The sequence below is a fragment of the Aythya marila genome (assembly GCF_965140915.1).
Source record: "Aythya marila genome assembly, chromosome: 27".
NCBI lineage: Eukaryota > Metazoa > Chordata > Aves > Anseriformes > Anatidae > Aythya > Aythya marila.
The window spans coordinates 6,007,464-6,022,697 of record NC_139068.1 but is presented as its reverse complement, the minus strand read 5'-3'; the positions used below and the strand labels follow the sequence as shown (position 1 = coordinate 6,022,697).

Genomic DNA, 15,234 nt, shown 5'->3' with positions numbered 1-15,234 from the left:
GATGGTGACGTGTTGCCTGTTTTCTTGCCGCTTTGGGATGACTTAAAAGGACTTCTCCATGCCCCTACTTCCCAACCCTGCACCCGAAGCCAGCCCCAGCCAGGGGGTTCTCCCCCAGTAGGGATGGGGGCTGGAGGCGACACCGCTGGTTCTGGCTTCTCTCCAGGTCTTGTTTCAGCAGCTGCTGGCAGGAGGAGGACGATTCCTGTGCCTTTCGCTCCTGGCCGTGCTGGGCTGGGGCCTGCTGGAGCAGGGCAGAGGGTGCCAGGGCAGCAGCACCTGAGGGTGGAGAGGCAGCCAGGGGCAGGGACCCCACATGGTGTGGGGGCTGCCACAGGGCTGCTGCCACCCACACGTGGTGTTCCTGTCCCCCAGGGCCGCAGGGGATGCTGCTGCTGCTGCGGTCTCGCCCCTTGGGAGAGTCTGGCCTGCGTTGCCCTGGGGCTGAGGTTGCTGTAATGGAATTGGCTCTTAATAATTAGAGCCCGGCCCCTGGCTCGGCAGCCTGCTCTGCCCTGATAACATCTTCCTCTATCTCTCCCAGGCCAGCTGGAGTGGGAAAATTCTCTCCCCCAGGAGGAGGCTGTGGGGCTCGGTGCCTTGTGGTGCTGTGGGATGGGGCCCTGTGGGGTCCGGGGGGGCGGCGGCCGCAGCGCCTCATCCCGATGGCACCCAGCAAAGACTGGGCTGAGCACCCAAGGGGGAGATTTGCTGGGATTTGCCGAACCAGCTCAGGCCTGGCACTGGGTTTGGCACACCAAGGGCTGAGGGAAGGCACACGGAGCTGCCCCAACGCCCATCGGGGGCTGCTGGGGCTGCATCCCCGGCCCTGTGCCCCTGGCCCTGCTCCCCTCCTGGGGCTGGTGCGGCCGTGCAGCACCTCGGATGGGGTACAGGACCAGATGGCTGTGGGGTCAGGACCATGCTCTCGTCAGCCAAATGCTGACACCTGGACAGCACGAACATGGAGCAGGATGCAGCTGAGGCCCAGGAGGGCAGGCTCCTGACACGGGCTTGAGAACCACACGGGGCTCTCTGAGGTCTGGCTGCGGGCAGGGGCTCAGCCCTGTCCCTGCTGCCCTGTGTGGGCCCGGAGCAGAGCCACTGCTGCGTGGCACAAGCTGGCCGGGCCTCAGCACTGCAGCAAGGGCAGGAGCCACGCGTGGCCGGCCTGGCATTTGCCCCAGCCCCTGGGCTGTGCGGGGCGAGCTCCAGGAGCTGGCAAAACAGCACCAGTAGCTGGAACCTGACCCCAGGTCCCGCAGCTGCTCCGAGGGCCTCGCCAAAGCCGGGCAAGCAGGATTCCCGTGTGAAAGGGCAACACAGCTTCGGGCCAGGGGCTGCTGCGGAACGGCAGTTGCTAAAACCATCTCTGCTCTGTAAGTGCTGCTGAAAATCCCGCTGGGAACGTGCTGGCTGCAGGGGGGGGCTGAAGCTTTTCAAGCGCTTTCACCTCGAGGTCACTGGTTCAGACTCAGCCTGGGGGCAGGGAGCACAGTAAGTGGATGTTATTCCTGATGGATGTGCAAGGGAGGAGGATTTAGGAGAAATTGGTCTGGGGCATTTTCAGGCTGGAGACTTCAGAGGAACAGACGTCCCTGTTGTTAGAGCTAATTAGCAGCCTCGGTTTGGTGGGCAAGGGGTCGAACAAACCACGAGGCTGCTGGCTGAACATCCTCAGCTGCCGGCAGGCTGGGAGCTGCTCCTAACAGGGCTGCGAGCACTTCCTTGCTCCCTGCGGGAGGCTAACTTGCTTCAAAGCATACAGACAGAACTTTTGGGCTCTCCAAATCCCCTGCAGATGCTGAATCTTGTGCTCCACTCCTGAATCGTGCTGGCGTCACAGTCGAGGCATTTCTCTGGGCAGCGGGTGGCACCCTGGTATTTCCCCCCCCCCCACAGCTGACCAGTGCCGTGGTTCCCCATGCTCCCAGCCTGGCTCTGCACCCACTGTATCAGCTTCTGGATTTCCCAGGGGTCATTTCTTGAGGCACCATACCAGACCTGGGCTCAAATCTAACTGTCCCGCCCCATACCAGCAGCAGAAAAAATTAATAATAAAACACACACACACAAGGGTTAAAAATCCCCCCGTGACCCTCCCAGTAGACGCAAACTTGAGGAAGCAGCATTGGTGTCCAGACAGGCTATTCCACCTTGGAACCGCCCCATCACCAGAGCCGCACGCCGGTCCTGCCTTGGCAGAAGAGGCTCAAGGCACATGAGCAGCAGGCACTGCGGGGCCCCCAAAGCACTGCCAATCGAGGCTGATTGAAGATTGGCTCCTGGCAGAGAAACCACTTCTGAGGACGTGGTACAAGAGCAGGAGGTGATGTGGGCAGAGTGGCTGTGAGCCAGCCCTCCTGGCACAGGGATCCTTAGAAAAGCTCCATGAAGCCCTGGCTCAGCTGGGGAGGGGACAGGGGACAACGTCGGGGCTGCCCCCGGAGCCTGCTGGGGCAGAACCTGCTGGGGCAGAGCCCTGTGCCCTGCCAGTGGGGCAGCCCAGCGCTCGGTCCTGGCTTGACATCGATTCCTGCTTGCAGCTCTCAGGGGCTGCGCAGGACCCTGCTGTCTCGCATCACTTCCCCTACCACCTGCCTGTCACTGGAGAGGTGATAAAATGGCATCTTTCCTCCTTGACGAGGTGAGCTGCTGCCAGTTTCTCGCTGGGTCAAGCAGGTTTCCTCACCTTTTTGCCTCTCAGTCCATCCTCCACGGCTTCTTCCTCGAGGCCAGATCCCTGGCGTCACTGCGGTAACAGCGGGAATTGCCTCGATCGCATCCCCCCCTCCCGGCTCCCACCCTCCTCATTTTTCAGCACAGCTTTGCTTGAAACAATGGCACAGCCTGCAAGCCAGAAATGCTTTGCAGCGTGGCGGAGCAGGGCCTCCTTCCCAATTCATCACTAATGCAGGAACGCCAAGCCCTTCCTGGCTGCAGCGAACACGAGATAAAAGCTAAAAGAGGCATCAATAATTAAAAACCACTCAAAGCCGGTAAGTGCAAACAGGAGCCAACGCGCAAATCGAAAGCAGCGCCAGAGATGGGAGTCTGTCAGCTGCCAGCTTGCTTTAAGGGCTCCCAAATCTCTGCAGCGTCCCCGCAGCCCTGTGGTGACAAGAGGGCCCTGGCCCAGCGGCTCAGGGCAGTGCCGGCCCCCCCCGCCCCCCGAGCCTGCCCCGGGGTCAGGGCCCCGCATCGCAGGGCACGGCCCCAGGATCCCCGGAGCAGGGAGCGGGGAGCCCCCAGTTCTGGGAGCGCAGCCCAGGGCTGCGGAGCGCCCGCCCCCCCGGCACAGGCTCGGCTCCTGCTGCCGCCCCCCCCGCGGTTCCCCCGCTCCCCCCGTGCTTAGCCCAGAACCGGCCCCCGCCGGTGCCAGCCGCAGCCGTGATGCGAAGCGCGGCGCTGCCGGGCCCAGCGGGGAGCACCCGGCCCCGGGCTCGGCTGCGGCACCTCCGGTTCCGCCGCCCCCGGGAGCCCCCGGGCGGCCGCGGGGAGGGGCGGGGCGGGAGCAGGGCCCGGGCGGCCCCCCCCCCGCCGGGGCTCCCCGCTGCCGGCGGCTCCCGGCGCTGCCCCCCGGCGGGGACGAGCCCCGAGCGGCAGCGGCCGGCCCCGGGGGGGGGAGGGGGTGGAAGCGGCGCTCCCCTGCCTCGACCCCCCCCGCGCGTCCCGGGGCGGCTCCCGCCCGGCACCGCCCCGAGGGAGGCTCCGGGGCCCCGGGCGGCTCCGGGCCGGGGGGGGCCGGGGCCGGGCCCGGCTTGGAACGGCCCCGGCGGGCGCGAGGCGCCCCCGGGCTCAGCTCCCGCCGCCGGCCCCACGTTACTTTGAGTGGCAGCCGCCGCCCGCCGCAAGGCCTTGTGGGCCGCGAGGCCCGGCCCGCCCGGCCTGCCCGCGCCGGAGGCCCCGCGCCCGGCGGCGCTGGGCCGCGGCCCCCCGGTCCTGAGCGGCGCCGCCACCGCGGGCCCCTGGCGGGCGGCGGGAGGGACGGGCGGGCCCCGAGGGGCGGCCGCGCCCCGCGAGCGAAGGGAGAAAGACTACGACTCCCAGCGTGCCCCGCGGCGCACCGGCTGGGGCTCCGGCGGCTCGCCCGCTTCCGATTGGCTTCCTCGGGACGCGCGTCACGAACCCATGTGGGAGCGGGACGGAGCGATTGGCCGGGCGCTCCCGCGGCCGCAGCCAATGGCGAGCGCGGTCCCCGCCGCGGCGGGCTGCGAGGCTGCTTAAGGTGGCGCGGGGCCGCCCCCTCCCGGGGCCCCACCGGCGCCCCCCGCGGGGCCGCGCCACCTTAAGCGCGCCTCGGCCGGGCGGCGGCGGCGGCGGCTCCGCCGAGCGGGGACCCCCCCGCCCCCCCCAAACCCCCGCCCCTCCCCCGGCCCCCTCCCCCCCGCCCCATGGGGGCCCCGCCGCCGGCCGCCAGCCCCGGGCAGCCCCTCCCGGCCCCCCCCGGCCCCCCCCGGCCCCCGCCCGCCGGCCGCGCCCCGCCCGGCCCCGGCCCCGCCGGCCCCCGCCCACCCGCGGCGCAGGCGGCGGAGCCGGGGCTGCCCCCGGTGGCGGCGGCGGCGGGGCGGGGGCGGCGCCCCCAGGATGTTCCCGCAGCCCGTGAGTAGCGGGGCCGGGCGGCGCGGGGGCGGCGCGGGGGCGGCGGGGCCGGGCCGGGCCGGGGGCGGCCTCACGCAGCGGCCGGGGCCGGTGTCGGTGTGTCCGCAGCCCCCCGCCCCCCCCTCCCGGCCCCTCAAGTTCTCGGTCCCGGAGACCTGCGAGCGGCTGAAGGAGGAGTTCCGCCTGCTGCAGGCGCAGTGCCACAGGTCGGGGGCGCGGGGGGGACCCGGCGGGGGGGCGCGGAGCGGGGCCCCCTCGGGCGGCCCCGCCGCTGGTCGGGGTCCCCGGGGCAGCGCCACCGGGGGGGGGGGGAGCCCCGCGGGGCAGGGGGAGGCGGGGGCGCGCGGAGCTCCCCGAGCCCGGGGGATGGGGGGGGGGGGGTAAGGGGGGGGTCGGGGGGCTGGGGGCTCGTGAGCGAGGCCGCGGCCCCCCCTCTGTAGCCTGAAGCTGGAATGCGAGAAGCTGGTGAGCGAGAGGACGGAGCTGCAGCGGCACTGTGTGATGGTGAGCGCCCCGAGGCTGCCCCGGGGGGGCCGGGGGCTTCCCCCCCCCCCCCTGCCGGGGGCGCCTCGCTGCGGCTCTCCTGGGCGCTGCCCCCGGGGGGCAGGGGCCGGGCGGTGTCGGTCGCGGTTCCCGGTGGCAGCTGCCGCTCCGTGCCGCCTGAGCCCGGAGCTGTGCCGGGGGGGGGACGTCTCTTTTTGTTTATTTATTTTCGTTTCGGGGCTCTTGCGAGCCCCCTGTCCTGCTTCTCCCGCGGAGGGGCTCTGGGAGCGATACCACAGGGCTGTGAGCTGCGGGGACCCACGGGGAGCTGGAGCTGCAGGCAGGGCGGGCTGGGGGTGGCTGTGGGAAGGAGGGGAAGAGGATGGGAGCTGCAGGACAGAGCAGAATTCCCTCTCCTTCAGCACTTGGCACACCGGAGGGCCCGGTCGTAACCCATCCCATCCCCATCCCATCCCCATCCCATCCCATCCCCTAGATCCCAGCCCCCTGCCTGGGCGATGACAGCCCCATCTCTGGGGCCGGGGTGCCCGCAGGGGGGGAGCTGCGTCGGGGCGGCTGCACGGGGCTCATGGCACAGCGAGGGGGGGTGGCGACAGGAGGCCCCAGGGCCATGGGAAGCTGGGACCTGCGGTGGCAGTGGGGAGCTGGGCTGGGGAAGCAGGGCTGGGGGGGGCTGGCAGCCCCGGGCAGCTCCTGAGCTGGCTCTGCTGTGACTTTGCTTTCAGTACTATGAGATGTCCTACGGGCTGAACATCGAAATGCACAAGCAGGTAAGCAGGGAGGAGAGCACGAGGAGGGGGGGGAGGCTGCCGGGAGCATGGTGACTGCCCCGTCCCTGCAGCACCGCGGGGCACGGCACAGCTCTGAGCAAGGGTCTGGCCTGCAGAGGGGTTCAGCGCTGTCAGGTCATGCAGTGCTGAGTTCTGCAGGTGCCTTGGGACGGGGCTTGCTCCCTGCCATCCCAAAGCACTTCTGAAAGTGTGGCTGTGGATCCCAAATCCCCATGCAGGCGCCTCCCGGCTGCAGCTCCCTGGGGCCCCAGGCTCAGGAGGGAGCATGGAGGAAGCAGCAAGAGCTGGAGCCCAGAGGCAAATGGATTGTCTTTCTTTTCTTTTCTCTCTCTTTTTTTTTTTTTTTTAATCCCCTTTTCCTTTCCTGAAGCCAGAGGAGTATTTTCACCCTTCCCTGGTTCCCCTTTTGTTCCAGCGTTAATTTGCTTTCCCTCTTCAGATTTATCAATCCAGTCATCACGGGCTCTCTGCCAGGGAAATTAGTTTGGACCAATGCCTGACAAAGTGGCAAGTCAACTGCCATATTCCTCCAGCTGGCTCAGCCCCTCCGAGTTTGCTCCTTTTGTTAGCAGGAAGGCTCACAGAGCCCTCGAGCACGTTCCTGCTGGCCCCGTGCGCTCCGAGCTCTGGCGGAGCAGGGAGCCAGAGGTGGCCTGGTCGCACGGGGCCAGGCAGCTGGGGAGGGTGAGCCCCCTGCCCTGAGTCGACTCTAGGCCTTGCCTGGGCAGGGGGTGACTGGAGCCGGGGGTCCCTGTCTCCTGGGACCCCTGGTGCAGGGGGATAAAGGGCGGGGGCTGGAGCAGCAGCTGTGGGGACCTGGGGGTGACCTGGGTGCTGGGGGGGCAGCCTGTGCCCTCCCTGGGGCGCAGGCAGCCTCGGGGAGCAGCCTGTAAATGTTCCCTTTGTTCTCTGCGGCTTTGTGCGGCTTTGTGCCTGGTTTGACCTCTCTGCAAGGCTGTCAGAGATTGTAGGAAACCTGAGATGAGAAAACACTTCAGAGCAGCCAATCCCTCTGCTGGCGAGAGCCGGGCTGGGTTCGTGGGCTGGGAGGGGAGGGTCAGGTTTTCCCTGGGAAACGTGGCTGGGGGGCCTGGCTGGAGGCTTCGGCCCCTTCCCCAGGAAAGGCTCTTTGCCGTGGGGGGGCTGGGGGCTTCCCTGGCTGGGGAAGGTGCCCCAGGCCCTCCGCATTGCTCTGCTGCTGCCCGCTGGGACAGGGGCACCCGAGGTGCGGGCGGGTGTCCCAGTAGCGCCTGTGGGGTCCCCTGGAGAGGGGGTGGGGGCGGCAGGGGGGGCCCGGCATCGCTGTGTGAATTCTGTGCCCCCCCCGCTCCCCTCTGGCACCGAGCCCGGTGCTCGGGGAGAGGAAGCAGGATGCTGGTGGCCCCGCGCCAGCGCTGGCGGCTCTCCCTGCCAGCCTGCGGCAGCCCGCGAAGCCGCGCCGGGCTGGGGCTCAGCGCAGCCAGCTGGATGCGAGGGGCTGAGCGCAGAGCTCGGCTTGGCCCGGCTCCACAGGCGTTTGGGAGTCGGGTTCCCTCCCGTGTGTCCGGGAGGACCTGGCAGCTGGGGGGGGGGTCCCGCAGCCCTGGCGGCGGCCCTCCCTTGGCAGCAGCTCAGGAAATCCCTGCAGGGAGGATTTGCGCAGGGGCAGCCTGTGTCCCCAGGGTGCTCGGCCACCCCGCTGGGGGGCTGGAGGGGCTGACAGCCCTGTGGCTGTGCTGAAAGCTGCCTCCTCTTGCAGGCGGAGATCGTCAAGAGGCTGCATGCCATCTGTGCGCAGATCCTACCGCTCCTGGCGCAGGAGGTGAGTGGGGGGCGTGCACCCAAAGGGCGAACCTGGGCCAGGCCGAGCGCGGGTGGGCAGCGAGGGGAATCTGCAGCACCCAGGCTGAACAGGGGTCTGCAGAGCCCCAGGGTGGCTGGGCAGGACGCGGGGCCGTGTGGTGCCCCAGCCGGCAGCGCCGAGCGCCCTCCCTCCCCGTGCTCTTGGTCACAGCACCAGCAGCAGGTCCTGCAGGCGGTGGAGCGTGCCAAGCAGGTGACGATGGCGGAGCTCAACAGCATCGTCGGGGTGAGTCGTGCTGCCCGGCAGGGAAGGCTCTGTCCTGCTCCAGGCAACGTGCTGTGATGATGGGAGAAGGTCTTCAGTGCTCTGACAAGCCCAGGGCTGGTCTCCAGTGGTGGCTGGGGTTTGCTGCTGGGTAGTGGAGACGACGGAGAGCTCGCGGGATCGTCCCCGGCAGCCTGGACCAAAGCAGGGGGAGCCCAGCTCGGGTCCTCTGCCGTGTCTCAGGGATCATGTCCACGGGGAGGGGACACCTGCGGTGCCCTGGGTGGGAAGGGGCAGGTGCTGTGACCCCGCCGTGCAGCCTGGATGGCTGCTCCCTGCCTGGTCCCCGCCTTGCGCTCATCTCATCGTGTTGGGGCACCAGGCGTGTCTGGCACACGGCCGCCTCCTCCCAGGATCGAGGACCGTTTGCTCTTTTCCAGCAGCAGCAGCTACAGCAGCTTTCCCACCACGTCCCCCCCGTGGCGCTGACACCGCACCCCTCCAGCGTGCAGCTGCCCAGCCTGGCCGGGGCCAGCAGCGCCGCGGGGCTCCTGGCCCTCTCGGGGGCACTGATGGCGCAGTCGCAGCTGGCTGCCAAGGAGGACAGAGCCCAGGATGGGGAGAGCAGAGGTGAGGGGCCGAGCACAGCTGGATCAGCCCTTCTGAGCTTGGCTGAATGTGTGCAGGGCGGACAGCCCAGAGGTGCCCGCGTGTGCCGGGAGGAATTCTGCTGCCTGCTCTGCCTCTTCCCCAGGGCTCCCTGATGCTGGCAGCCGCTCCCTGGGGCCAGGAGGAGCGGCAGGCACTGAGTGACAGACCCAGCTAATTAAGTATCTGCAGCCCTGGGAGGCTGGCTCTATTTTTGGCCAAGGGAACGGCTGCCTTGCCGTGATGGCTCCCGGGAGCACGCGGGGGGTGGCCGTGTGTGCAGCAGGGTCTGCGCCCGTCCCCTTGGGGACCTGGGTCCTCCTGCAACCCTGGGTGTTCTTAGTGTGAGGGTGCCCCCTCCAAGGGGCAGCTGGGCAGGTGTGAGACCCCTGCCACAGAGAAACGCTTCCTGCTTACACCAGGTAAGTATCCATAGGCCAAAGTGGAGGCTTTACAGGAAAATCTGTGCTACACCTGTGGGAGAAATCGTGGGAGACAGGGGGCTGCGGGAGGGCATCCAGAACACACGGCCATGCTGAGAACTTGGTGCTTGGTAAACAGTGCTAATTCCTCATCCTTCTGGTGCCTCCTCCTATCAAGATCACAAAGTGCTTTACAAACATCATCAATATTTAATCATTGTTAAATCAGTTCTGTGAATGCTACTGGCAGGCCCAGGCCAAGTTACCAGCAACACCCAGCACTGCCAGTGCCCTGTTCCCAGAGCGCTCACCGAGGAGCCAGCGCCAGGGGCTTTGTGATGGGTGAATGGGCGCGGGGCAAGGTCCGTGGGCAGTGGGGGTGTGCTGCTGTGGAGGCTGGGGGTGCACAGCCCCACCACTGACAGTGTCTTTCCTTCTCCTGCTCTGCTTTGCCGGTGCCGACCTGTCTGGTTCTGCTGCTGCACGGGCTGCAGAGCGCAGCCCCGGCCGAGTAAGTCATGGCAGCGCCTCGGGGGGGCACGGAGCCTGTCCTTAGCCCCCTGGAGCTGCTGCCCCCCCTCCCCCTCCCCACGGAGCCTCCCCGGGTCACCGCAGGAGGCTGCGGCGGGGCAGCACGCGGTGCCAGCCTTTGAGGCTTGGCTCGTTCCCCCTGTGCCACCCCTCACACCTCCCCTCTGCTGCTCAGAGCGTTTCAGCATCCCCTCCGGAGAGCCCCCCCACTGAGGAGCGGACGGGGGGCGCAGGGCTGAAGCGGAAACGGGAGGAGAGGGACCCGGCTGGGCATGATGTGAGTGCTGCAGAGCGGGTGTGGGGGTGCAGGGGCATCGCTGCCAGCCCCAGGGTGCAGAAATCCTGCAAGGAGACGTGAAAACAGCCAAAAGCCCCCAGGGATGGCGTGGGCAGCTGCCTGCAGGGCTAGAGCTCGTCCAGCCTTGCACCCCTGACTGAGCCTTCCTGGGCTTCTCCCCTGTGCAGGATAGCGATGGGGACAAGAGTGACTGCAACCTGGTGGTGGATGAGGTAAGCCCAGACTGCCGCAGGTACCGAAGCCTTGCTGGATACCAGGCTCAAGCTCTGAGCATTGGGTTCGGGACACTGGTTGCTGAGGTTGGGGCTCGCTGGGCTCCTGTGCTGGAGCAGCCAGCCAGGGCGTGTGCCAGCCCTGCTTGGATGCGTTCCTGCCAGCCGAGGCTGGTTCTGAGTGCGGTGCTGGGGGCTTGGGGCTGTGCCAGCCAGAGTTTGGCTTTGCCAGCTACAGACCTGGCTCCACTTTGCAGCCTCTCGGTGCCTCTCCTGCAGCATCCCGCGGGAAGCCAGGGCAGGCGCCCTAGGGACCTGGGCTCGCTGCTCACGCACGTGGTGGTGGTGGTGGGAGCAAGGGCAAACTGAGGGGACTCGGGAGGCAGCGGTGCAGCTGCCAGGCCCTGCTGCTGCAGCCTTCCCCAGCCACCCAGGCAGGTACAGCAGTGCTGCAGCCCAGCCCTGACATTCTTGGCAGAGGTGATGTTTTGGGGGACATCCCTTTTCCTCCCAGGGAGGACTGGGGAGGGACAGCACGTGTGTGTATTTTTTTTTTTGTTGTTTGTTTGTTTTTTTCCTCCTGTCACTTCCCAAGAAAATATAAGCTCTGGGAGGAACATCAGCTGGGATTTCTGCAGAAAATGGCACATTAAAAACTGCTCAGTGGTGTAATTGCGGTGATAAAAATCACAGCCCTAATTGAATGGTTATAGGAGTGCAAGAGCTGACAGGCGGCCTCGCCTCTGGAGCTGCTCCTGTCTGCCCTCCCGTGCAGAGGGGCTGCAGCCTCCCGCTCCCTGAAGACCCTTTTCTCTCCCCAGGACCCCCGCTCTGAGTCCAGCAGCCCCGGTCAGGCATCCAGCAGCCAGCTCCCGCCAGCCCGGGACGTGCCCCAGAGCCCTGCCTCCGGTGGTGCCTCCGGTGCCTCCAGCCAGAGCGGGACCCCCCTGCGGCTGCAGGACCAGCGGCTGGTAAGGGGCAGCGCTGGGGCAGCGCGGGCTGTGGGGCAGCAGGGCTCGCGATGGGGTTGCTCTGCTGTGCTCGATGCTGAGCACGGGGGGCAGAGGTTGGTGCCGGCGGGAGAGGTTAATCGTCTGCTAGGCGAGGGCCCAGCTCTGCAGGTATTTTCCATCTGGCTGCCTGCAGGATTCCCCAGAGCTGCTCTGAGCAATTGATTTTTTTTTTATTATTTTTTATTTTTTCCCTTCCCTTCCCCCTCACCAAGCACTGGCCCAATTCTCAGATTGAAACATCAGCGAGGGGGAGGGCCAGCTCTGTCACCCCCGGCCCTCCCGGCCGCTGCAGGGAGCCCGAAGCGATTTGTCCTTGCCAGCCCTGGGGTCAGGAGCCGGCTGCGGGCGCAGGGAGCAGCGAGCGGCTGCTCCCCAGGACAATCGGATTAGAGCAGACAAAGCGCCCTGAGCAATCTGCCAGCACAGCACGCAGCTTTGCTCTGTTATTAATTTTTTTTTTTCTTTTGCTGGTGTCGACAAAATCCCCAGGCAGAAAAAGAAGAAGAAATAGGAGAGGCATGAAAAAAAGAGGACTGAACAGGCCGTGGGGACGGGAGAGGCTGGTCACTCCCGAGCTGTCCCTGGCCCTGCCACTGGGCTGGGCCCCCCCAGCCGAGGGCAATGTCCCGTGGGGAGCAGCGGAGCCGTGCCCAAGGGGCCCCTTTCCGCAGGGGCTTGCTTGGGGCCATGCTGCCGGCAGCTGAGGCTGCTCCTCCTTTGCCTTGCAGCCGGACCCCCCAGCCTCCATGTCCTCCGTGTCCCCTCCGCCCCGCGATGCCCTCACACCTGGCCTGGGGCCGAGCTCAGCTGCGCTCCTCCGGCAGCCTCCAGCCAAGGCACCGGCCATGGACAGCACCGGTGAGTGCCCAGGGCTGGGGTGAGCGGTTTGGCTCCGTGTTACCAAACCACAGCGAACGTGCGCGCTGGTGCATTGCCACGTCCTGAAAGCACAAGGACGGGGGTTCAGCGGTGGTGGAGATTCACTGGATCCTGGGCCAGTCACGCTCCCTCCTCCTGCCTCGCATCCTTCAGGACGTTTCAGGAGGAGGAGGGCTGAGGCCTGGGGGAGGGCTGGGCCCCTGGCCAGCCAAAGGGCGCAGGAGGTGTTAGAAGGAGGACAGATAGCACGGTGGGGGGGTGAACTAAAGCCAGAGTGGAGATGTTAATCCCTTGGCTGGGCTGGAAAATTACAGAGGTTTAGCAAAAATTGACTTGGAATCGATTTCAGTAAGCCCCAAAGCCCCGGTGGCAGGGACACGGGGGCCTGGTGGGGCTGGCGGTGGGACGAGGCCGTGCTGAGGCGCCAGCAGGATGCGGCCCTCTGCTCTCCGGACCCGTGTGCCAGGCCCGTGGCTGGTGGAGCTCAGGGGCCATCCCCCTTTGCTGCCCAGGCCCGAGCTTTCCTTCTCCTCCTCCTCCTCCTTCTCCTCCTCCTCCAGGGGCTCTCCCTGGGCTTAGGGCCGGGCACCCTTTCCTTTGGGCGCTGCTCTCCCTCTGTGGGCTGGGCCCAGCGGCCGCGTCTCTTCTCCTGCAGCTCTGCGCAGCCCCCTGAGCATCTCCAGCCCCTTCGCCGCCTCCTTTGGGCTGCTGCCCCATGCCGCCCTCAATGGCGAGCTCGCGGCCCCCGGCATGTACGTGGGCATCCACCTCCCGCCGCAGGTCAGCAGCACCGTCATGTACGGACGCTCGCCGATGGTAAGTTGCCGAGGGACAGCCCCTTGCTGGTGCCTGTCCCCATGGGGCCCACACAGCTGCAGGGAGCTCATCAGGGGCTGTCCACGGAGATGGGGTCCCTGCTTGGGGAGGGGGCTTGGTTTGGGCACTGGAGGCTGCAGTGCCCCCTGAGAAGCCCCCACTGACTCTGGATGTTTGTGGCTGTGTTTTCGGGAGCCCACTGCTCAGCCTGTGCCCCTTTGTGCAGGTGGCTTTCGAGTCGCATCCTCACCTGAGGGCTTCCGCGCTCCCAGCATCGCTCTGCACCGTCCCTGCAGGGAAGCCGTAAGTGTGGCTGCAGCAGCGAGGGGCAGGCGGGGGTCTCACACCACAGCTGTGGCCAACGCATTTGTTTCATTCCAGCTGTTTACTGACAAACAAGGAGCTGGCCGATTAGAGCTAACTGCAGCCCTGTTAGCCAGACCGCTGCAGGTGCCCCCTGCCCAGTGGGAGCATGGCTGAGGGGAGAACGCAGCTCCTGCACCCCAGCCACCCTCAGGGATTGCTCACTTCTCCCGTCTGTCCCCCTGCAGTGCCTACTCCTTCCATGTCAGCGCCGACGGGCAGATGCAGCCGGTGCCATTCCCCCCTGACGCCCTCCTGGGCTCTGGCATCCCCCGGCACGCGCGGCAGCTCCACACCCTGGCCCACGGCGAGGTGGTCTGCGCCGTCACCATCAGCAACTCCACGCGCCACGTCTACACCGGGGGCAAGGGCTGCGTGAAGGTGTGGGACGTGGGGCAGCCGGGCACCAAGACGGCTGTGGCTCAGCTGGACTGCTTGGTATGTGGGGGGCAGCAAGTGTTTTGTTTTTTTTTGGGGGGAGGAGGGGAGGGAATGCACCCCTGCTAGCATGGAGGGGGTTCGGTCCCCCCATGCCTGTGATGCTGCAGCCATCGGCTCCTTCTTCACTTGCTGGTCCCTGTGCTTGCCATCCAGAACCGTGACAACTACATCCGCTCCTGCAAGCTGCTCCCCGACGGCCGCAGCCTGATTGTGGGGGGGGAGGCCAGCACCCTGTCCATCTGGGACCTGGCAGCCCCCACGCCCCGCATCAAGGCCGAGCTCACCTCCTCCGCCCCTGCCTGCTATGCCCTGGCCATCAGCCCTGACGCCAAAGTCTGCTTCTCCTGCTGCAGTGACGGCAACATCGTGGTGTGGGACCTGCAGAACCAGACCATGGTGAGGTGCGTGGGGGTCTGGGGCACAAGGAGAGGTCAGTGAGGGAGAAGATGGCTTCTGGGTGGGGGTGGGGAGCAGACAGACAGCCCTGACAGCAGCAGCCTCGCACAATTTCCTCCACTACCCACACCCACAGGCAGTTCCAGGGCCACACAGATGGTGCCAGCTGCATCGACATCTCCAACTATGGCACCAAGCTGTGGACGGGGGGGCTGGACAACACGGTGCGGTGCTGGGACCTGCGGGAAGGGCGGCAGCTGCAGCAGCACGACTTCAGCTCCCAGGTAGGGACCGGGGCTGGATGAGCCCCGTGGGGCTGGGCCCTGCCTGCCTGACCTCCCTGCTCCCAGATCTTCTCCCTGGGGCACTGCCCAACGGGTGAGTGGCTGGCGGTGGGTATGGAGAGCAGCAACGTGGAGATCCTGCACGTGAGCAAGCCCGACAAGTACCAGCTGCACCTCCACGAGAGCTGCGTCCTTTCCCTCAAGTTCGCTGCCTGCGGTAGGTGCCTGCGTGGGCTGGGGGCTGCTTAGTGCAGGCTCCGAGCCGCTGGCGCCCTGCAGATCCACTCCCCCAGCAGACCGTGCTTTGTGTCCTGTCCTAGGGAAGTGGTTTGTGAGCACGGGGAAGGACAACCTGCTCAATGCCTGGCGCACGCCCTATGGTGCCAGCATCTTCCAGGTGAGCTGGGGGAGGCGGAGCGGGGAGGGGGTCTGCACCCATCCTGCCCTCACCCCCTGACCCTCATCACTGCTTCCTCTTTCCAGTCCAAAGAGTCCTCCTCCGTGCTGAGCTGTGACATCTCTGTCAACGACAAATTCATTGTCACGGGCTCTGGCGACAAGAAGGCCACGGTGTACGAGGTGGTGTACTGAGGGCCCAGACCCGCCCTGCGCCTGGGCCGCCTGGCTGCGGCAGGAGCTGCTCCGCTGCCCTCCTGCTCCCTCCCCTCTTCTCCCAGCAGCCAGAACCCAGCTGGGGCAGGGGGGTGACACACTGGGGGGCACAGGGTCTGCGGCATGAAAGGGGGGCTGGGGAGGAGGGATCCAGGCACTCCCTGACCTAGGGGATTTGGCAGGGGTACGACCAGGTGCCTGCCAGCCCTGGAGGCCCAGGGCAAGGGAGAAAGGCCAGAGCTCGGTGTTGCTCCCCTGTTACTGCTACTGATTTAACAGCACCGATTTTCTGCTGCAGAACCAGCTGTAAATTATCAGTAAAGAGATGTATTTAACACTGTTTTCACTTTCTTCCTAATAAAAAGGAACAAAAGC

At 66.5% G+C, this 15,234-nt stretch overlaps 1 protein-coding gene across 5 annotated transcripts; it reads left to right on the top strand.

Moving 5' to 3' along the window:
* The first annotated feature begins 4,379 nt into the window (after positions 1–4,379).
* Positions 4,380–15,232, top strand: TLE2 (TLE family member 2, transcriptional corepressor). Of its 5 annotated transcripts, none has more exons than XM_082780181.1 (20): positions 4,477–4,602; positions 4,711–4,808; positions 5,043–5,106; positions 5,832–5,876; positions 7,636–7,698; positions 7,891–7,965; positions 8,388–8,574; positions 9,509–9,525; positions 9,721–9,822; positions 10,011–10,055; positions 10,877–11,026; positions 11,797–11,926; positions 12,603–12,763; positions 12,990–13,066; positions 13,315–13,564; positions 13,721–13,968; positions 14,100–14,247; positions 14,314–14,464; positions 14,568–14,644; positions 14,731–15,232. In XM_082780181.1, the coding sequence occupies exons 1-20, from the start codon at positions 4,588–4,590 to the stop codon at positions 14,836–14,838; spliced, it is 2,211 nt and encodes a 736-aa protein (XP_082636307.1). In that variant the 5' UTR covers positions 4,477–4,587; the 3' UTR covers positions 14,839–15,232. The 5 variants fall into 5 exon arrangements, with proteins under 5 accessions (XP_082636305.1, XP_082636304.1, XP_082636308.1 ...); XM_082780180.1 differs by having other exon boundaries at positions 8,385–8,574; XM_082780179.1 differs by lacking the exon at positions 5,043–5,106 and having other exon boundaries at positions 4,380–4,602.
* Positions 15,233–15,234: the final 2 nt, after the last annotated feature.